Source organism: Tachyglossus aculeatus, chromosome X5 (assembly GCF_015852505.1).
Source record: "Tachyglossus aculeatus isolate mTacAcu1 chromosome X5, mTacAcu1.pri, whole genome shotgun sequence".
NCBI lineage: Eukaryota > Metazoa > Chordata > Mammalia > Monotremata > Tachyglossidae > Tachyglossus > Tachyglossus aculeatus.
Genome location: NC_052097.1, coordinates 13207197 through 13231173, shown reverse-complemented (window position 1 = coordinate 13231173; position 23977 = coordinate 13207197). Strand labels below are relative to the sequence as shown.

Below are 23977 nucleotides of genomic sequence, written 5' to 3'. Positions count from 1 at the left end.
CACCGGCAATCGCTGTTTCACCACATGGGATAAGACAATGTGATGATGTCATGTCGTTCTGATGTTGGATGTCATCATTCTGTCCTCTGCAGGTGGAATGACCAATCTGCATCATGGATCAGTTGGAGGTGAGCACTTTGAACATTGCCTCAGCGTGCTGGACAGTGTCCTTTTTGTAGCTGAAGCTGATATATCTTCCAGGGTTAGGGTGCTGGTTGTGTCTTTCCTGGATTACACCCTCATTTCCTCTTCTTCCACTCCTTTCTGTGTCACCCTTGCACTTGGATTTGCTCCCTGTATTCACCCCTCCTTCAACCACACAGTACTTATGCACATATCCATAATTTTTGAATTTATATTAATGTCTGTCTCCTCCTCTAGACTGTATGTTCACTGTGGGCAGGGAATATGTCTACCAACGCTGTTCTATTGTACTCTCCCAGGTTCTTAGTAGAGACTTCTACACAGAGTAAGCACTTAATAAATATGATTGATTGCTTGATTACTACTACCATTGCTAGCACTATTACTATTTCTATTACTGCAATTGCTACTCTCAGTCAGTGGTATTTATTGAGCACTTACTGTGAACAGAGCACTGTACTAAGCATTTGGGGGAGTACAATACAACAAAGTTGGTAGACATGTTCCCTGCCCACAGGGAGCTTACAGTCTAGAGGGGAGCTTACATTCTACTACTACTACTACTACTATTACTCCTCCTCATCCTCCTCCTTTTCTTTCTCCTCCTCTTCCAGAAAATAGCAGGAACATCAGAGCAGGGTATATGCAGGAAAGGTTCACAGCTTCAGGAGGGAGCGCAGCATCTCCTGACAATCTCTTCCGTCTCTTGGAAAAATTTGGAAGGCTCCATCCCAGCAATTTGACGAGAACACCCCCTTGCTTTTCCTGTCTCCCCCAACCTCACGTTAGGTGCCACTCCACTGAGGAATGACCCCTCCATAGCAAGGCACATTCACTTCCAGCCTCCATGAGCCATTCTCATGTTCTTCTTATGTTCTTCATTCTTATGTTTTGTTTTGTTCTCTGTCTCCCCCTTCTAGACTGTGAGCCCACTGTTGGGTAGGGACCGTCTCTATATGTTACCAATTTGTACTTCCCAAGTGCTTAGTACAGTGCTTTGCACACAGTAAGTGCTCAATAAATACAATTGATTGATTGATTGATTCTCTGTTAGTTCATGCAGCATCCACTGAGGGCAGAGTTCGAATCCTTTACTTCTGTTTGTCACCCTTGGACCTCATCAGTACAGCTAATGGTGATGGGATGGCGATTCTTCTGGACCCCAGTAGGGAACATTTTTCCTGGTTCCAGGAGCTGAGCATGGGAAGTTGGAGCACTGAGAAACTGTATTTTTGACTGTATTTTTTGAATGTAGCAATCAGGTTTGTCTGGTGATTTCATTCCCTCTCCCAGGGATTTAAATTAGCAAAATGAGGAAGTGGAATGGAAACATGAAGTCAACAGTTGGGGATTAAACTAAAATCAAAGTAAGAAAGTGGCTCAGGTGAAGTATTTGAGCTTCCTCTTGGGTCACAGGTGGAAAAGATGTTTAGTGAAGGTCATGATCATTAAAAATATGGTTAACACTCTCTGTATCTGCAAACAGGAGAAATCTCTGTGTAAAACACTTTCAGAAAATGTATGATTAAATATTGGTCTTTTCCTGTGGTTCAGAGTAATTAGTAATTAGTAACACGTCATCTAGACTGTAAGTTCACTGAAGGCAGGGAATGTGTCTTTCAAGTCTGTTATATTGTACTTTCCCAAGCCCTTATCTTAGTACTGTGCTTTGCACCCAGTGTTTGATTAACAGCATGCATCATTTTAGAGAGCTTTTACTTTCAAAGCTAAGCAAAAGCTTAAATCCTCACTGCCCTCCTGTTACCACTTACCCCTTCTGGATAATCTCCTCATGATCTCTGCCTTATCGTTTTGTTCTACTGGGAATACAGAGAAGTAGCAAATCGTGTCAAATTCCAAAATGAAAACAAGCTCTCAGTTGCAATTTAGTGCCTCCAATTCAAATTCTTTCAGAGGCGGAAAATCCTTTTGCAAGTATTAGTTCTCTTAGTATTCCTTTCCCACAGCCCTTAAGCCCTTGTGGGCTGGAAAAGGATGGAACGGAGGTTAAGCCCCTGCAGTTCTGAGTCAAACATTCACATTCATCCGTTAAAATTCAAGTTACAAGGTCGAAAACAGGACAGTGATCATGGGGATCACCATAATTGTGGATTTCATGCCCTTTACCCTGATTTGGCTACTTTATCCACCCATTTTTTTATGGTACTTGTTAAGCGCTTATTATGTGCCAAGCATTGTTAAGCCCTGGGTTAGATATGAGTTAATCTGGTCAGATACAGTGTCTACCTCTCATGGGGCTCGCAGTCTTACTAAGTCCCATAACAACTGGTTGTACTGTGGCTCTCATTCCTGGATCAGGTATTGATGGGGGTGGGAAGGCTACAGGCTGGGCTGGAAGCTGTTTCTAGGCTGTCTTCTCCCCAGCCTGCGTCTCCTGGATATATAGTTGTTCTTCATATTAGAAGGGCATCTCCTACATCCTCTTTAAACTCTCAACTAGGAACTGAATCCTACTGAAACAGAGGCTCAGAGCACCCTCCCCCTGGATTTTTCCAGAACCCCTGCTACTCCCCACTTTAAGTGCGGTCTCTGCCATCATTATCTGATCTTGTTCCTTCCTTTCCATCTCTAGTCTCTTCCTGACTCCCTATCACTCATATCTCCTTCCTTCGTCTTGTCTTCCCACTTGAACTCTCATTTCTCTGCTCTTTTCCAGCTCCTCCTCGCCTCCTACCTCTCCCTCACCCTGGCTTATTCCCTTCGTGACTTCTTGCTCACCCACTCAGGAAATTTCCACTTCGGTTTTTGAACTTAAGACATTTTAGGAAAATGCTCTTGCCTGCAGCATCCAAAAACTAAATGAAAAGTTGAATTAGATAAAACATTTCTCATGAATTGGGAAGCCAACACATTTTGAGACTAATTCTCGTGAGCAACGAGGAAGGTCTTCAGACCATTACTCGAAGGGACACAAGAAACCACACTATTCAGAATCCCAAATACACTTTAATTTATTTTCCCCAGTCAGCCAGAGTTTAAACATTCCATTTTTTGATAGCAGTGGTTTGTAAGATTCTTTCAAATGGGCATTTTTCTTTTTCTCTGCCGAAGTAAACTTCTGCAAAGCAGGATGACAAGGGGACAATGTTTTTTAATGAGCTGGGATACATTTCTTTGCTGCATGGAAAAGTGAGAATTAGCAAAGCTCAATCTACTGCGTCTCATGCTCCAGACAGTAGAGACATTGACCCAAGGGTCTCATCTACATAATCCCTTATCCTCATAGGCACCCCAGTCTCTTCAATGCCAAGTAACTGCAAATGCAATGGTTACAGTCTGGAACACAGAGAACTAGGAAATTGAAAAGTTGGCTTGTTAGAGCAACAAGCCTCATAAAAATCCAGATTGCCTAAATGTGTTTTTTCTCAGGATGGCTGAAAAGTGCTCTCAGAATGAATGTTCTCTTCAAACCCTAGTCAATGTATATTCTCTCTCTCACTTTCTATCTTTACTCATTCTCTCTCTCGTTTTGTCTTTCCTTGCTCTCTCTCTTTCCTGTAGCCTCTCTTCACTCATTTTCTCTCACTCTTACTCCTTCTCATTCTCTCATTTTTTCTCTGTCCTTACTTGGCTCTTTCTCAATCTTCTCTCTCTCTCTCTCTCTCTCTCTCTCTCTCTCTCTCTCTCTTTCTCTCTATTCCTTTTTCACTCTCTCTCAGAAGGGACCAAGAAGACTTGCTAGGTGATGGTAATTCTGTCATATGGCCACAGCATATTCTTTCTCCCATATGTCAAGATACTTATTTCAGCTGTGTGTTAGCTCCCCTATCTCCCTGGACCCTGCCTCTTTAGCAGAAACACTGAGGTGGAAAGCACTTAGAAGAAGAAAGAATGAGACTTAGAATGTCAAAGGCATTTTCAAAGATCACAGACTCTATTGGCTGTCACATTTTCTCTTTTTTCTAACGCCAGAAATATGTGGCTTCTGGAATGGTTAACTTCACAGGGAACCAATCACTGCAGTTTGTTCATTTAGAGGCGGTAGGCGAACACATCTGTTGGTAGGGGTTCACGGGGCCTTTGATCAGCATTCTAGACTGCTCCACTGAGGCAAGGGCAACAGCTGCAAACCTTTGGTTTCATTTACAATGCCCTAAAATGACATCCGAGAAAATGTGTTAGTGTCTGCTATAAACACACGCACCCACTGCACCAAAAGCACTAATTCGTTCATCCCCGATGGGGGAACGTATTATAATGATCTGGGCTTTATGTACATTGTTTCTGCCAAGCAAAGGGTAAGATGCTTTCTGCTATCACTCTAGCTTACCTCCTTTAGATGGCTTTCCTTGAACAGAAACTGTATTCCTTTTCTACAGGCACTTGAGGGGGATGCTAGAAATAAACAGATAAGAAATTGGTACTTTCAGAGCTCAAAGAAAGATCATGAAATTGGATAGGACCGTTCCCTTTCACAGTCAGAGAGAGGAACCTTGATCGGTAGTTGCTAGCCCATTCCACCTCTGCTTCAGATAGAAACTCCTGATCATAGGTTATAATACTCTCAGCTCTCCCCCACCTCACCTTACCTTACCTCACTGATTCACCTCACCTTCAGCCCCACAGCAATTATGTAAATATCTGTAATTTATTTTCATGTCTGCTCTAGACTGTAAGCTCCTTGTGGGCACGGATTGTGCCTAGCGACTCTGTTGAATTGTGAGCTCCCGAGTGCTTAGTACAGTGCTCTGCAGACCATAAGTGCTCAATAAGTCCCACTGATTGATGGATTGAATGACATGGCCATTTTATTTATCCAAATTGACTTTGGTCTGAACTTTGCTTTCAGTCTGGGGGAGAGAGGGATAGGGCAGAACTTCTGAAATCTGCTTCTCACTTTCCAGGTTGGCTAGGATGTCCCTCTTGAACAGAGAGGATAACATTCTTCTAAGGGACTGGAAGTTTACACCAGAAACCACCCGCTGTCTCCCCTGTCTCCAGGTCCCATTAACTGAGGAGCAGTGTGGCCTAGTGGAAAGAGCACTGATCTGAGAGTTGAAGTACTCAGATTCTAATAATAATGATATGAGCACAGGCCTGGGATTCAGAGGACTAGGATCCTAATCCCAGCTTTGCCACTTATCTGCTGTGGGACCTTGGGAAATCACTTCACTTCTCTGTGCCTCAGTTACCTCATCTGTAAAATGGGGATTCAATGCTTGCTCTCCTTCCTACTTAGACTCTGAGTCCTATGTGGGACACAGACTATGTCCAATCTGATTATTCTGTATCTTCCCCAGCTCTTAGAACAGTGCTTGATACATAGTAAGCACTTAAAAATTACCATACTTATAATTATGGGTGGGTTCTAATCCCAGCTCCTCCACTTGTCAGCTGCGTGACTTGGGGCAAGTCACTTAACTTCTCTGTGCCTCAATTCCCTCATTTGTAAAATGGGGATTCAGACTGTGAGCCCCATATGGGACAACCTGATTACCTTGTATCTATCCCAGTGCTTAGAACAGTGCTTGGCACATAGTAAGCGCTTAACAAGTACCACTATTATTATTACCTATTCTATTATTTAAGCATTTAATCACCTACATATCCACTTCTTTTTCTTCAGAATTCTGCAAATCGATTTGTATTTGTCTCACCCAGTAGAGTATTCTCTCCTTGAGGGAAAGAAGAGTATTCTCTCAAGGAGAGAATACTGTCTTCTAACTACTGTCCACTCTCAACTGCTTAGTACCATGCTCTCCATACTGTATTAATTAATTAATTAATTAATTCAATAGTATTTATTGAACACTTACTGTGTGCTGAGCACTGAACTAAGCATTTGGGAGAGTACAATGCAACAATAAAAACATACATTCCCTGCCCAAAATGAGCTCACAGTCTGGAATGGGGGAGAAAGACATTAAATATATATATATATATATATATATATATATATATATATATAATATATAAAACAAATAATTTAACTTTATATATATATACATATATATAATATATATAACTTAAATAATTTAACTTTATATATATATAATATATACACATATAAATTTACAGATAGGTATATAAGTGCTGTGGGGCAGGGAGGGGGGAAGAACAGAGTGAGCAAGTCAGGATGATGCAGAAGGAAATGGGAAAAGAGATTTCCCAGCCAGAGATTTCCCAGCCCTTCTAGACTGTGAGCCCACTGTTGGGTAGAGACCGTCTCTATGTGTTGCCAACTTGTACTTCCCAAGCACTTAGTACAGTGCTCTGCACACAGTAAGCACTCAATAAATATGATTGATTGATTGATTGAGGCGGGTGAGGGGTTGGCAGCGAGATAGGCACTCTTGATATACTGATTTCCGAGCACTCTATAGACTCTTTAGAGACATATAGAAGAATAAGGTATAATCCAAATTCTTGAAGAATTTACAATTAAATGTGATGGATTCTATTTCTATTGTTTCTTTGCAGTATTAGGGGATGGCGTTAGGCTCATACCAGGGCATTTATTTCTCACTTTAGATTATTGTCAAGCACCAGAAGCAACGTGGCTCAGTGGAAAGAGCCCAGGCTTTGGAGTCAGAGGTCATGGGTTCGTACCCCAGCTCCTCCACGTGGCTGCTGTGTGACCTTGGGTAAGTCACTTAACTTCTCTGTGCCTCAGTTACCTCATCTGTAAAATGGGGATTAAGACTCTGAGCCCCATGTGGGACAACCTGATTACCCTGCATCCCCCCCCAGCACTTAGAACAGTGCTTTGCACATAGTAAGCGCTTAACAAATGCCATCATTATTATTATCATTATTACTATAACTCACATTACCCTACCTATTGGTCAGGAAACTCCTTAACTGAGATTTCAATGAATCAGGAGAAATTGGTACATACCAGACTGTCCACTGTTGCACTATAAAAAGTGCTCTCATGATGGATGATTTCTCTTTTAACTACAAAAGCAAAGAGTTAGTCTTATCATTGGCCTTCAGACTAGATAATAAAAATTGTGGTATTTGTTCAGCACTTACTATGTGCTAAGCACCGCACTATGTCCTGGGATAGATAATGAGGGCTCTCAGTATAAGTAGGAGGGAAAACAGGTATTGAATTCCCATTTTGCAGATGAGGGAACTGAAGCACAGAGAAGTTACATGATTTGCCCAAGGACACACAGCAAGGAAGTTGGGATTAGAACCCAGGTCCTCTGACTCCTACTCCCATGCTTTCTGCACTAGGCCACGCTGCGTGGGGATCTGGAAGGACATCTGCTAAATGAGAGGATCAACCCTTCTCAGGGAAGAGGCAGATGCATATTTAGGGATTTTCCATTTGTTTCTTAGCCCCATTTAACATGACCTCAGCATGAGCAGGGGTCCAACTGACCAGTCCTAAGCCCCTGCAGAGAGGGTTTCTCTGTTGCATTCCAGGAAACTCTGTTTCTCTGCTGCATTCCAGGAAACTCTTTCTCGAGCCCAGATATTGGGAGCCAGCCTGGCCTAGGGAATAGCACATGGGCCTGAGAATCAGGGGACCTGGGTTCTAATCCCAGTTCCACCATTTGCCAGTTGTGTGTGTGACCTTGGGAAAATCACTTAAGTTCCCTAAGCCTCAGTTTCCTCACTGGAAAACTGGGTATTAAATATCTGCTCTTCCTTTCCATCACAAGTGAGCCCGATGAGGGACCGGAACTGTGTGATGTGATTGTATTGTATCTTCCCCAGTGTTAACACAGACTAAGTGCTTGATTAATACCACATTAATGAATGAATTAATTAATCAGATAGGTTTCAGGGGGCAATTCCCTCCCCTTGCCCACCACCTACAGCTCTCCCACAACATAGGATAGACATAGGATGGAAGGAGCAGATTTCTTTGATTACTGGTGGGAGAACCAGTCAGGACACCCTGAGTTATTCATGAGGTAAAAACAGGTCCCAGATGCCCCTTGAATGCCTTGATCCCCAGTATTTAAGCTGGAAGTGGTCACATTTTTATAAGTATGCTGCACAGAGTCCAAGGGTCACAGAGAACGGGGACACCTGGGTCTCAGGAACAAAAAAAGTGACAACTCTGAGCTGGGTGGGCCTGCTTTGGCCCAGCCTAAGCCCAGAGTCTGGGACTTCCAGAGAGGAAAAGATTCTGAAACCCTATTTTCTGAACGATCTGGGTCCCACTAGACACCCCCATTGCTGCTAGGAGGGACAGGGACAGATTCTGCTGGCCCAAGAAGTTCAGCCTATGACTTGGCTAGAAGCGTTTAGTACAGTGCTTTGCACACAGTAAGCACTCAATAAATATGATTGAATGAACTTGGGCATCTTCCCTGATTGACTTGGGAAGCATCACTTACCACAAGGATGGTGAACGATGGTGATTTTGTCTGTTGAAGAAAGAAAAGCATGTTACCACGTGTTTTAATCAAAATCCATCTAGATTGCACATGTGTAAACTTTCAGTCGCTCTATAAATTGGTGCCAGCATCAATCAATTAATCAGTCATGTTTATTGAGTGCTTACCATGTACCAAGCACTATAATAATAATAATAATAATGGCATTTGTTAAGCAGTTACGATGTTTGAAGCACTGTTCTAAGCGCTGGGGGGATACAAGGTGATCAGGTTGTCCCACGTGGGGCTCACAGTCTTAATCCCATTTTACAGGTGAGGTAACTGAGGCACAGAGAAGTTAAGTGACTTGCCCAAAGTCACACAGCTGACAAGTGGCAGAGCCAGGATTAGAACCCATGACCTCTGGCTCCCAAGCGTGGGCTCTTTCCACTGAGAAGCCACTGCTTCTCTTGGGAGGGTGCACATTTATTTATTTGTTTATATTAATATTTGTCTTCACCTCTAGACTCTAAGCTTGTTGTGGGCAGGGAATGTGTTTATTGCTATATTGTACTCTCCCAAGTGCTAAGTACAGTGTTTTGCATGCAGAAGGTGCTCAATAAATACAATTGAATAATGAGTAAGGTGTATATAAGGAGTTAGTAGATACAATCCCTGTTCTCAAGGAGCTTACAATCTAGAGGGGGAAGATAAATAGTGAAATAAATTGCAGGTAAGGGAAGGAACTGAGTAAAAAACTATGTTCATAAGTGCTGTGGAGAGAGGGGGAGAATTGATTGCACCCCCTCATACCAATGCTATGCTGACAGGGACCATGGGTTTCTGTAGGGAGACTTCTTCACATGGCATTTCCTCATTCATAAATGGGGGGCTGAAGCAGCTGCTCTGAAATTGGGCAAGTCACTTAACCTCTCAGTGTCTATGTTTCCTCATCAGAAAATAGGGATTAAATACTCCTTCTCCAGCCCTCTTAGATTGTGAGTCCCATGCAGGACAAGGGACTGTGTCTGATCTGACTATACTGTATCTACCCCAGCATTTAGTTCAGTGCTCGGTACTTAGTAAGTGGATAACATTTTCCACAAATATCAATCCATCAATCAGTCAGTCAGCGGTATTTAGTCATAGCTCAACATGCTGCACCTCTCTTTCGGCCAAAGCTAAAACTGAACTATTCGAGTTTGAATCTCCCATATATTGATGCTACAATGTAGTCTGATATTAAATTTGTTATTTGCTTGCTATTTCTCCTCTAGACTGCAAGCTCACTGTGGGCAGGGAATACATCTTCCAACTCTGTTATACTGTACTCCCCTAAGCACTTAGTACAGTGCCCCCATAGCTTCAAATACCATTTTATATGGATGATTCCCATATTTTCTTCTCCAGCCCTGACCTCTCTCTTTCTCTGCCATCAATCAATCAATCAATCAATTGTATTTATTTATGTGGTCCCTTGTCCAAGAAGGGAATACCACTCCTGCAAACTTGGAGATCAATCAGTTGTATCTACTGAGCACTTACTGTGTGCAGAGCATTGTAGTAAGTGCTTGGGAGAGTAAAATATAGCAGATTTGGCAGACCTTTTTAAACGGTGTTTGTTATGCACTTACTATATGCCAGGCACTGTACTAAGTGTTGGGATACATACAAGCTGATCAGGTCAGTCCCAGTCATTGTCTCACCCATGTGGGGCTCACGGTCTTAGTCTCCATTTCACAGATGAGGGAACTGAGGCATAGAGAAATAAAGTGATTTGCCCAAGCTCACACACCAAGACATGTAGTAGAACTGGAATTAGAACGCAGGTCAGGGTTGAGAAGCAGCATGGCGTAGTGGATAATAATATAATAATAATAATAATGATAGCATTTATTTAGCATAGATAGAGCCCGGACTTGGGAGTCTAATCTAATCATTCTAATGGGTTCTAATCCCAGCTCCGCCTCTTGTCTGCTGTGTGGCCTTGGGCAAGTCACTTCACTTCTCTGGGCCTCAGTTCCCTCATCTGTAAAATGGGGATTGAGATTGCAAGCCCCACATGGGACAGATACTGTGTCCAACTCAATTTGCTTGAATCCACCCCAGTGCTTAGTACAGTGCCTGGCACATAGTAAATGCTTAACAAATAGCAGTTATTATTACTAGGTTTTCTGACTCCCAAACTTGTGCTCTTTCCACTAGCAACATGTAAGTGCCTGGCACATAGTAAGCACTTAACAAATACTACAATTATTATTATTATCCCACATCCTACCTCTGGCCTGGAATGCTCTCCCTCCTCACATCCACCAAACTAGTTCTCTTCCCCCCCTTAAAGCCCTGCTGAAAGCTCAGGTCCTCCAGGAGGACTTCCCAGACTAAGCCCCCCTTTTCTTCTGCTCCTCTTACCCTCCCCATCGCCCCGACTCCCTCCCTCTGCTCTACCCTCTCCCTGCCCCACAGCACTTGTGTAAATATGTACATATTTATTATTCTATTTATTTTATTAATATGCATATATCTACAATTCTATTTATTTATATTGATGCCTGTTTATTTGTTTTGTGGACTACCTCCCCGCTTCTAGACTGTGAGCCCGTTGTTGGGTAGAGATTGTCTCTATTTCTTGATGAATTGTACTTTCCAAGCACTCAGTACGATTCCAAGCACTTAGTTCAGTGCTCCGCACACAGTAAGCGCTCAATACGATTGAATGAATGAACTAGGCCACACTACCCACAAGGTGCTTACAGTCTGGAGATAGTCTGAATGAAGTCTGCTTCACCTGGGAGATTGAGAAGCAGAGAAGCAGCGTGGCTCAGTGGAAAGAGCAGGGGCTTTGGAGTCAGAGGTCATGGGTTCAAATCCCAGCTCCGCCAATTGTCAGCTGTGTGACTTTGGGCAAGTCACTTCACTTCTCTGGGCCTCAGTTACCTCATCTGTAAAATGGGGATTAAGAGTGTAAGCCCCCCGTGGGACAACCTGATCACCTTGTAACCTCCCCAGTGCTTAGAACAGTGCTTTGCACATAGTAAGCACTTAATAAATGCCATCATTGTTCCTATTATTGAGGACAATTGCCTAGCAGTTTCAGTGGTTAAGTACCTGAGTCTGGTTTAGGAAAATCACCTGCTAAACTTTAAGCTACTGAGGGGACTAATCATGTCCACCAACTCTACTTTACTTTGCTAAGTGCTTAGTACAGTGCTCTGCACACAATTAGCAATCAATAAATGCCAATGACTGAATAATTGTATGAGCCACAGGAGACTAAGTCCAAATTGGGAACACACTCATGAAAACAAACATACACAACTTAACAACTGGGAGACATCCATCCAACATTTACTTGGCAAAATCCCAATAAAATGCTTGTTTAATCCAGACTTTTCACTAACTGGGACAGGACTTCTCTATCCCAGTTAAGTGTGAATTGCTGTAGTTTTACTGCATCTGAAATTACATATCTTATAAGAGTCTTATCTCAAGAGACTGAACTTTCTGTAATTCAAAGGTATTCCATAACAGAGGCATTGATCTGTTTTTATAGTCTCAGGACTCCTTGCAACAAATTAATCATGAAAATTCAATCTTATTCCACATTTAGCTAGAATGTGTTAAATTCAGTCACCAGTGAAGTAGGGAAGCATTTATGACTAAGTATTTTAGAGAGCACACTTGTTATTTATTTTGTTAGTATGTTTGGTTTTGTTCTCTGTCTCCCCGTTTTAGACTGTGAGCCCACTGTTGGGTAGGGACTGTCTCTATATGTTGCCAACTTGTACTTCCTAAGCGCTTAGTACAGTGCTCTGCACATAGTAAGTGCTCAATAAATACAATAGATTGATTGATTTAACAAAGTTATTTCTAACAATGTTATTAAAATGCTCTAGGATAAAGAAGTATCAAAATGCTCAAAGACTATATGGATGAAGTATGAATTTCATAGCTGGCAAACTGGGTATGATTATGGACTCAAAGGAAAGGTAGGAGGGTATAAGTCACAATAACAGGACTGAAAAATGCTTTGGAGCAAAGGTTTACCCATCGTTACAGAGGTTCAAATGTCAAATATCACGGTGCAAGTTTGCACTACCAATCTGAAGTGATATTTCCAAATCAACACCCACAACATGGTTGCTTTGGACCTTAATCTCCCGTGAGGAAACAAGATGAACTGGAATTCTAGACTGATGCAGTCTTATTTTTGCAGCCACACAAGCCGTTTCTCAGAGCTTGCACTAAGTATCCTCATAAATATCATATTCATTCACTTTTTCCAGGTAAAAGTTTACAGTTTAAGTTGAAGCTTAATACCTTAAAATTAATTATGCAATTCAAATGGATCTTTGGGCCTCATTTTTACATTCAGCAGCTGCTGCCAATCAAGCAGACTCCTTGGCCACTCAGAAGCCAAACCCAAAGAACCAATCTCACCCGTAAAAGCTAAAAAACCTGTTTCTTGTTGAGGCAAAATCCAGTAGTCACAAATCCTCCTTTCATCCAGTTGAAAATGAGGCTGGACATCTTTGTCCCATTATGTAACACATGGTGCTGCAATTTTATTTCAAACAGACATTCGCGGGCATCTCAGCCCCCAGTGTTCTTAAATGCAAGGGAAATCCAATTTACCATAGAGATTTTCTTCTTCTGGCCTTTTCCCAATAATGCAGTCCCTGAGATGGCGAAGCTTTTCCTAAAGAGGAGAAACAGCCGAGTCAAATGCCTATATCTTATAGCAGAGGATGGAAAGAAAAGGGATTTGGATTTGAATCATGTTAACTCTTGTGATGGAAAAAGCTAGTCAAGGAGGAAGGGCTAGTAGCATTGGTAGTAGAAGAGTGAGAGTAGTAGTAATTGTATATAGTAGTAGTATTAGTGGTAGTACAGACTGTTGTTAAATTATTTGAAGAATCTGAAAGAAGAATCTGCAGAATATAGAGACACTTAAGGTAAGTCATTTTTGTGAGATATATATGCATATAAATTAAAATCTAAGTTCATCTTTCTGACGAAGCAGAACATAGATTTGCCAACTACTATGGGTTGTACTGCCCAAGTGAGAGACATCTCCTGTCAGCTGGAAAGGATTTATCATACACATACACAAACAAAAATCATCTTTCCAGCCGCCTTTTTTCCTAATGCCTCCCTAAATTGTAGCTTAGACTCCCCTCAGGCTTTGATGTTAGTTGTAACAATATTTTAGGTATGTTGCCAATATCACCAGGAGCTTAGTGTTGCAGAATTTCTATGTTACAGTAGCTATAGTAGATACTGAACTATAATGAAATAAATTATTAGTATTTGGAATGTGAAAAAAAAGCTTAATCATCTTTTATCTCCTATTTACTAGCCACTGGGTGAAATATCACTGAACTAATATGTTTCATTTTTTTATTTTTTTAAAAAAGGGATTTTGAAATCTTTTAAGGTTAGGGATCAAACATTTGTGATGGTGTGTGTGTCTGTATGTATTTTCAATGGGATTTTGCTAGAGGTGAGCGACAACTATGAGAAGGACAGCGACAGATGTTTTGTGCCGTATTCAGGAATTTCTGCTCTTATGCTGACTAGGTAATGTCACAGTTTTCTTACTTTGAAAATGTTTATTCGTTAAAACTTTTAAAAATCAGGTTCCTCTCCAGTCGGATGCCCTTACTGCAATTTCTTAATGTAGTTAAGAAGTAACTTGGTCTGGCCTGGTGGACAGAGGAGGGACCTGGGTCTAATCCTGACTCCACCACTTGTCTGCTGTATGACCTTGATCAAGTCATTTCACTTCTCTGTGCCTCAGTTATCTCATCTGTAAAATGGGGATTAAGACAGTGAGCCCTATGTAGGACAGGGACTGTGTCCAACCTGATGAGCTTGTATCACCCCAGAGCATAGACTAGTACTTGACACCTCATAAGCACTTAACAAATATCATCATTATTATTATTATTAGTAGTAGTAGTATTAATAGTTACTATTACTAGTTCTGTGTCCAACCTGATGAACTTGTATCTACCCCAGCATACAGAACAGTGTTTCATGCAGAGTAAGTGCTTATAAAATATCATAATTATTTTATTATTACTATTATCAATTAGTAATAGAGAAGCAGTATTATAGTCATCATAGTAGTAGTAGTATAATAATAATAATGGTATTTGTTAAGCGTTTCCTATGTGCAAAGCACTGTTCTAAGCACTGGGGAGGTTACAAGGTGATCAGGTGTCCCATGGGGGGCTCGCAGTTTTAATCCCCATTTTACAGATGAGGGAACTGAGGCACAGAGAAGTTAAGCAACTTGCTCAAAGTCACACACCTGACAGTTGGTGGAGCCGGGATTTGAACCCATGACCTCTGACTCCAAAGCCTGTGCTCTTTCCACTGACCCATGCTGCTTCTCCAAGTAACAATAGTAAAAATAGATTGTGAGCCTTTTGAAGGAAAGGGTAGTAGTTAATAGCAGTGGACTGGTAGTAGTAGCATGGCCTGATGGATAGAACATTGGCCTAGGAGACAGAAGCACCTGGGTTCTAATCCTGATTCCACCACTTATCTGCTGTGTGACCTTGGGTAAGTCAATTCACATCTCTGTAACTCACTCCTTCCTCTGTAAATTGGGAATTAGGAGTGTGAGCCCCATGTGGGACAGGGACTGTGTCCACCCTCATTAGCTGTGTCTACCCCAGCGCTTAGAACAGTGCTTGACACATAGTAAGTGCTTAGCAAGTACTGTCATTATTATAATTTGTAGTAATACCAGTGCTAGGATGTAGTAGAGAAGCAGTTCAAAGCATTCAAAGCATTGTTAAGGTCACATCTCTTCCAAGAGGCCTTCCCTGATTAAGCCTGCTTTTCCCCAGCTCCCTCTCCCTTTTGTATTGTCTATGAACTAGGATCTGTGACCTGTGGGCATTTGATATTCACCCCATCCCCGAAGCAGAACGCTTATGCACATATCTTTGTTAGATATTATACATTAGATGTTTATTTATATTAATGCCCATCTCCCCTCTAGACAGTAAACTCATCATGGGCAGGGACTGTTTCTGCAGATTCTGTTGTACTCTCCCAAGCACTTAGTACAGTGCTCTGCACAGAGTAAGTGCTCAATAAATGCCATTCCTTAATTGATTGAGTGACAGTATTATACTTGCAATAGTAATAATAATAGTAACAATAGTAATAATAAATTGTGAGCCCGCTCATATATTTTTTCCCAGTGCTTAGGAGCATACTCTGAAGACAGTAAGCACTTAATACTATTACTACTATTAATAGAAATGTAGCATTAACAGTAGAAGTAGTACTACTTATTACAGTGCTCTGTGTATAGTAAGTGCTCAATAAGTGCTGTTGATTGATTGATTAATAATAGAGTTGAAGTAATTGTAGTCGTAGAATTAGGGGGAGGACTAGAAGGAGGAGGAGTCATGGAAGGGGGAGGTGGTGGAGAGGGAGGAAGAGGAGGAAAAATAATGGCAGGAGCATTTATTAAGCACCTGTTTGGAGTCGAGCACCATACTAAGACACTTGGGAAGGTTATACTCTAACAGGGGAGACACATATAAAATATTTAAGAGGAGCAGCACAGCTTAGTAGAAAGAGCATGGGCCTGGGAGTTAGAGTACCTGAGTTCAAATCCCAGCTCTGCCACATATCTGCTGTGTGACCTTGGGCAAGTCAATTGGCTTCTCTGTTCCCTCATTTGCCAAATGGGCATTCAGTACCTGTCATCCCTCTTACTTACACTGTGAGCACCATGATTACCTCGTATCTGCCCCGGGGATTAGTATAATGCTTGGCACATAGTAAGGGCTTAACAAATACTACCAATCTTAAAATATTTACAAGTCAAACTAAATCTATAAAGGGGATATATACACATTAGTGCTATGGAGTTTGTAAATGAGTTCATAAGCGTTGAACTGTGATATGTCCTCTACTTCTCCTACCCTGCAAGGCTCAGGTTGTTGTAGGGGCTACTAGGAAAGGGTGATGGAGTTCTCCTTTATCTAGGGTTCAGGATCCAAGACCCTGATACAGCCAGACAATTCACATCCTCCTCTAGATGCCCCTGAGGGGACATTTTCTCCAACTCAACAGGAAGCAAGGCACTAATGAATGAAGATGTGGCTCAGTGGAAAGAGCACGGGCATGGGTTCAAATCCTGACTCCGCCAATTGTCAGCTGTGTGACTTTGGGCAAGTCACTTAACTTCTCTGTGCCTCAGTTCCCTCATCTGTAAAATGGGGATGAAGACTGTGAGCCCCCCACAGGACAACCTGATCACATTGTAACCTCCCCAGCGCTTAGAACAGTGCTTTGCACATAGTAAGTGCTTAATAATAATAATAATAATTATTATTATTAATGAAAATTAATTCCCAGAAGACATCAGTAGCCACAACTATGCTATTTTATGGTATTCGTTTAGCACTTACTGTGTGCCAGGCACTGTACTAAGGACTAGGGTAAATACCAGATAATCAAGTTGGACACAGTCCCTGTCCCACATGGGGCTCACAGTTTTCACCCCCATTTTACAGAGGAGATAGCTGAAGCCCGGAGACATGAAGTGACATGCCTAGGGTCACACATCAGACAAGTGGCAGAGCGGGGATTAGAACCCAGGTCCTTTTGATTCCCAGGTCCGTGCTCTATCCACTAAACCACGCTGCTTCTCGATGCTTCCTACAGCTCAACAAATCACTGTGCTTAAGAAGGGTATCCAGGACTGTAAGATGACTGCATTTTAGGTTCAAAAATGGGGTCACTGAAAGGTCACCATGGTAGAAAAGAGCTAATAAACAACTCACATTGCCTTCCACATCATGCACTCAGTATAGAAGAGCATCCATGACAACCCCAAATGCCCTTGGAAACTTAACTAAATGGAAAGAGAAATGGGAGGCAGAGTTTATTTCAAAAATGAAGCTCACTGCTTGATTTTCTTTAGTACTCCACCTGATTTCCTTTGGGCCTGTATTTGTACGAATTCACATGGCTGCCTTAACTTCATTTGAAGAATTATATTAAAAAAATACAGACACATCACAGTGCAGTTTACAGGATGATTTGATTTTGTGATTTCATTCATTCCTTCAGTTGTGTTTATTGAGCGCTAATTGTGTGCAGAGCACTGTACTAAGCGCTTTGGAAGTACAAGTCGGCAACATATAGAGACGGTCCCTACCAAACAACAGGCTCACATTCTAGAAGATCTGAAATGCAGACCCAGAATTAAACACAGCGATGGTTTGTAACTACAGATCTTGAGTTATTTTAGAAGATTAATCAGAAGGGCTAATGTATATAATAGGCACATGACTTGAGAAAATGTCAGTTATCACAATTTCCTCTGGTATTAATTAATTCATTCAATCATATTTATTGAGCACTTCCTGTGCGCAGAGCACTGTACTAAGCACTTGGAAAGTTCAGTTCAGCAATAAAGAGAGACAATCCCTGCCCACATTGGGTTTATAGCCTAGACGGGGGAAGTCAGACATCAAAACAAGTAAACAGGCATCAATATAGATAAATAGGATTATAGACATATACATATATATTTAAGTGCTCTTCATAGAGTAAAGGAATCTCACAGTCAGGATAAGCAGAAAAGATATGTCGCAGTTACCTGCTGAATAGCTTCTAGTCCACTTTTTTCAATCTGCCACTGCTTAAATTTCCTAAGTGCCTCATCCACAGACATTTTCCCATTCTTCACCTTCTCCTGTAAAAGAATTAGCTCTTCCTGACCAGAAGGTATACAGGATCTCAGCATAGCTTCGGTTTGATTGTTGAATCCAACTCTAGGATCTAGAATTAACATGGAAAAGATATTTTTAAATGGTTCTCAAAATCTGGCTATTTTTTAAAAAAGATCTGAGAAAACTATTATTATCTTTTGCCCCTGGAAATATTCATGTAACATTTCATGATAACTAGACTTCTGATCCTAAGGTAAGCTGACAGAGATTGGTACCTACCTAGCTTTTCTAGCCAGGAAGTAGAAGCTAGTAGCTTTGAGGTTTGCAACTAGACATTTTAAAACTACGGTGAATAAAGACAATGCACTTGGCATTGTGATGTCATCCTATCATGGTGTTAACCCTTTGGCAGGTTGGAGAGTGATTGATTGATTGATATGGTATTCTTATTTCTGGGGCTTCTATTCCCAGATTTCCCCGTAAACTGGAACTACAATTCCCAGAAAAACCATGGGGAAACAAGATGGCTCTGAGCCTAGGTGAGATAGGATGTATGACTTTCTGGGAATGGAGAATTGGAATGCCTGATAATTTTAGAACGCCAAGGGGGCATCATCAAAATGATACTCTCTTCATGAATGAAGAGCCTTAATCCAGGCATAAAGACTTCAATAAACTGCATGAAGGAATTGATAACATTCATTGGTTAGCTCAGCAGAATCAGTCATTTTCAATTTCTTGTCCTTTCCAATTGGGTTCCAAGTGGGCGAGAACTCTGGGGGAAAAGAAACATCAAAAAGCAGCTGGAGAATGTTCCAAACAAAACATCCTCGTGGCCAAATAGTTTCTTTTGGAAGATCTATCCCTTGTTTAAACTTGAAGGCAGAAACACTGAGGTCATAGCCAATGGACACCATGGTCAAGACAGGATAATCAATCAATCAATTGATTAATCAGTGTTATGTAATGAGCACTTACTACTTAGTGAGCACTTAATGAGCACTCTGTACTTAGTACAGAGCACTGTACTAAGCCCTTGGGAGAGTACAGTACAACAGAATTAGCAGACATGTTCCCTACCCATAATGAGTTTACAGTTTAGTTGGTACCTTCGACTAGAGAGATCGAAGAAGGGGATTGCAGCAAGAAAAGTGAATAAGCAAAGTCGGTTAGGAGATCCGATTGACCAATAAGCTCTGGCTTCTGAAGCTCATTGATTAGTGGATAAAGCTAAGTAGCTCTGAGCTCCCGTTTCATCAAATCCTGGGGACTGTGGGAGGGGCGATTGCAGGCTGGGGCCCTCCCACCTCTCCCTCCCCCCAGGATTATTAATATTATCAAGTGCCGTTGAGTAGTTTCCCATTCACAGCGACTCCATGGATATTCTTTCTCCAGAATGTCCTGTCCTCTGCCATAATCCGCAACCTTTCCAACAGTTCTTCCATTATCTATGTTATTGTCTCTAGCTGCTGAGCTGCCTCTTCCACATTTTCCCTGGACTTTTCCAACGAGGGTATCACCAGGATTCACTTTTCTGCCCTTATACACTAGTAGAGCTGGCTGGGTTTTTTTTTTTCACAGATCCATCCATTAGAATTTCCAATTAAAATCAATCAATAACACATTAGTTTCCTAGATGCTCTTCCTTCGAATGAGCTTAAAGCCTTCCCTCTTTCTCATTTACTCTTTATAACATTATCGAGTATCTACCTGAACATCGAAGCCCTTAGTACAGTGCTCTGCACACAGTAAGCGCTCAATAAATACGATTGAATGAATGATTGAATGAATTCTGCACAGCACTGGGCTCATACTAAGTGCTTAACTAAAACAGTTTTTATTATTATTATAACACCCTTGTGAAGGCAACGGAGATTTGGCACAGATATCATTGTCATGTACTTGTTGCTCTTCTGAGTCCAACTACATAAGCACCATAAGTGCAGAATGTACATTTATTTCATACAGGCCTGAAGGTTTAAAACAGATGCACGTCTCTCAATCTATGAGAAACCTGGCAATTGAGAGATGGAAGTTGAAAGAGGTTATTATTCCATTTGGATTTCCAAGCAGGCTATTTAAATGACATAGGGGAACCTAATTAAGTCCATATGTCTGTGTCAAATTGACAAATGTCAGGAGAATGCTGATCTAAAATCTAACAACTCTGGAAATCAACTTGGAACTGATGGAAAATAACAAACTCATTTAATAGTTTTTTGAAACCAGAAAATGGTTTCAGTATAGGCAGTGGCAGACAATGTTTTGGGATTCACCTGGGGCCACTGTGAGATGTGGAGAGAGCTACTATAGTGGGTGGATAAATTTCCTTTTTCATGACTCTTTCATACCTTTTAAAGGACCCAAGAGTCCCAAATGAGGTGGAACTTGGGTGACTGCTGGCTATTCATTCATTCAATCATATGCAATTCAAGGCCCTGCTGAGAGCTCACCTCCTCCAGGAGGCCTTCCCACACTCAGCCCCTTCCTTCCTCTCCCCCGATCCCCCTCTCCATCCCCCCATCTTACCTCCTTCCCTTCCCCATAGCACCTGTATATATGTACATATTTATTACTCTATTTATTTATTTATTTTACTTGTACATATCTGTTCTATTTATTTTGTTTTGCTGGTATGTTTGGTTTTGTTCTCTGTCTCCCCCTTTTAGACTGTGAGCCCACTGTTGGGTAGGGACTGTCTCTATGTGTTGCCAATTTGTATTTCCCGAGCGCTTAGTACAGTGCTCTGCACATAGTAAGCACTCAATAAATACGATTGATGATGATCAGTTGGGCCTGGAATGCCCTCCTCTGCCCATCCGCCAAGCTAGCTCTCTTCCTCCCTTCAAGGCCCTGCTGAGAGCTCACCTCCTCCAGGAGGCCTTCCCAGACTGAGCCCCTTCCTTCCTCTCCCCCTCGTCCCCCTCTCCATCCCCCCCATCTTACCTCCTTCCCTTCCCCACAGCACCTGGATATATGCATATATGGTTGTACATATTTATTACTCTATTTATTTATTTATTTTATTTGTACATATCTGTTCTATTTATTTTATTTTGTTGGTACGTTTGGTTTTGTTCTCTGTCTCCCCCCTTTTAGACTGTGGGCCCACTGTTGGGTAGGGACTGTCTCTATATGTTGCCAATTTGTACTTCCCAAGCGCTTAGTACAGTGCTCTGCACATAGTAAGCACTCAATAAATACGATTGATGATGATGATGATGATGATGATTTATTAAGCGCTTACTGTGTGCACAGCACTGTACTAAACGCTTGGGAAGTACAAGTCAGCAACATTAAGTCGGCCAGTGAGCTGTATGGAGGCTGATGGGTGGGCCCCTTTCCAAACAGAGAATGAAAACAATGCTTCACATGTGATTGACAGTGAAAACCTGTCCAGTTGGGTCCATTCAAACTGTATGCTGCTGGAATGCGGGGATTGTGCCTACCAACTCTATTCTTCCGACTGCTTAGTACAGTGCTGCGTAATCAATACCAGCGATTGACTGAGTTCAGAAGGTCATGGGTTCTAATCCCAGCTCTACCACTTGTGTGACCTTAGACAAGTCACTTCACTGTGCCTCAGTTCCCTCATCTATAAAATGGGGATTGAAATTTACGTACCATATGGGATAGGGACTGTAACAAAAGCTATTTGTTTGTATCCACCCCAGGCCTTAGTACAGTGCCTGGCACACAATAAGCGCTTAGCAAATATCAAAATTATTATTATTATTGAGTTGTAAAGGGAAATAGGTTCTGGATCCTTTCATGAATATTCAGTACTTCATTTACTTTTGAAGTTAGAGTCTTGTCAGTGAAGAATAAGAAACTTTGTACAGTGATAAACTTTTTCTAGTGATCCTATCTGCTACCAAAAAGTTCTTTTAAGACAAAAATTTTTCCGTGGTGATATCCTGGGGTAGGTTTTTTTTTTTTATCAAGAAGCAACTGTACGTGAACTCAATCCAAGACCCATAAATGTATTCATCAGCTAAGCAGATGGAATTGGAATCAGAAATCCTCACAGCAATGTTCTCGGGTTTTGTTTTTTTTTAATCCAGGAACACAAGGGTTGAAAATGATATTGAAATTAGTTTACATACCTGGCTTTTTGGCATGTGGAGCATATGGTCTCCTGCTATCCAGCTGAGTTCTGGCTGCTTTCTGCTGAAACACTGGGAAATGCATTAAACACGTAAGTGAAAGTCTGAGGCACAATCTTTGAGCCTCCATGACTCTCCAGCTACTGTAACTCATTTTGCAACTCCATGATTCCTGACAGCTGCTTTCCTTAGATTATTAATTAGAAATTTTCTCAGATGGACAGAGGATCCCTCATTTTTAAATATTCTTTTCCCCTCCGAGTGGAGAAGTATGATGCTCACTATCTGATTAAACTTGTGATTTGATTTCATTTTCCTAACATGCAGATGAAGGAAAAAGAAGTTGAACTAACCATGAAAAATCCCATTTGCTTAGAAAGTAGTCAGGCTTGATTTTCCCCCAATAAGCACAATTATTTTGTCTCCTTAAGCAGTTAAAATGGATGCATTATTTCATCGCGACATCATAACAATAACATCTTGCACTTTTTCTGGCTAGCAGTTTCTGGCCAAGGGCTGCAAAATGCTCAAACAGTATTTGCTAGTGGATCTATATATACACACACATACATACATATATAACTGTCTCTGCAAAATGCTTTGTTTTCATTATTTGTTCCTCACTCCAGACCCATGAGGTAAGTGTGCTTTACCCTCCCGGGGAGGAAGAAATGAATCTTACTATCTTTTGAGCTCTCCTAAGCTTCTGGGGAACTTCAAGCGCTTTGCCAAATTGAAAGCAACATGTTTTGTTATAACTCAACATGGAAGGCTTGTAGAAGAATTTATTTTCACCTGGTGGCTTATGAGGCAAAAGGAGAGCCACTTAGTAGTTGAGCTGTGACTATGACTCTAGAGATCAAAATCTCCATCCATGGAACCAATCAGTCGTGGGTATGTGTGCAGAGTACTGTACTGAGGGCTTGGGAGAGCACACTATAACAGAGTTGGTAGAACTTTTCCTACCCTCAAGGAGTTTACAGTCTAGCTCTGTACCTTCCTACTCTTATCTCCTTTTTCTCCTCCTTCTCCTTCACTTAATAATAATAATGTTGGCATTTATTAAGTGCTTACTATGTGCAAAGCACTGTTCTAAGCACTGGGGAGGTTACAAGGTGATCAGGTTGTCCCACGGGGGGCTCACAGTCTTCATCCCCATTTTACAGATGAGGGACCTGAAGCCAGAGAAGTTTCCTTCTCTTTTAATAATAATGATGGCATTTATTAAGCGCTTACCATGTGCAAAGCACTGTTCTAAGCACTGGGGAGGTTATAAGGTGATCAGGTTGTCCCATGGAGGGCTCACAATCTTCATCCCCATTTTACAGATGAGGGAACTGAGGCCCAGAGAAGTTAAGTGACTTGCCCAAAGTCACATAGCTGACAATTGGCGGAGCTGGGATTTGAACCCATGACCTCTGACTCCAAAGCCCGGGCTCTTTTTCACTGAGCCACGATGCTTCTCTACTTTACTTCCTCCTCCTCCTCTTCCTCCCACCCCATATCATCGTCCAGAGAAAAAGGGGTAAGCTGTTTGTCTAGATGTTTGAATATTGCATTAGGCAAGTTTTTCTGAAATTATTTTTCTCTTTTTAGTGGTCACTTTATACTTAAAAAAAAATTGGAAACCCTGTGGTGTGTTTTAATAGAGGACCTTAATTTTTGTTTTTCTGCCAGTGTTGTTAACATAACGACTTAGAGGTGTCTGAGAAAAAAACAG

At 41.5% G+C, this 23977-nt stretch overlaps 1 protein-coding gene across 1 annotated transcript in view; it reads right to left on the bottom strand.

The window, feature by feature from the left end:
• Positions 1–4091: 4091 nt before the first annotated feature.
• BANK1 (B cell scaffold protein with ankyrin repeats 1) overlaps positions 4092–23977 on the bottom strand; it is a 44587-nt gene continuing 24701 nt past the window's right edge. The window contains exons 3-9 of the mRNA XM_038769289.1: positions 22258–22329; positions 18079–18260; positions 13077–13140; positions 8463–8492; positions 7004–7062; positions 4436–4500; positions 4092–4258 (exon numbers count right to left, since the gene is read on the bottom strand). Coding sequence (XP_038625217.1) covers positions 4441–4500; positions 7004–7062; positions 8463–8492; positions 13077–13140; positions 18079–18260; positions 22258–22329 — 467 coding nt within the window. The 3' untranslated portion in view covers positions 4092–4258; positions 4436–4440. The remainder of the gene's footprint in view (positions 4259–4435; positions 4501–7003; positions 7063–8462; positions 8493–13076; positions 13141–18078; positions 18261–22257; positions 22330–23977) is intronic.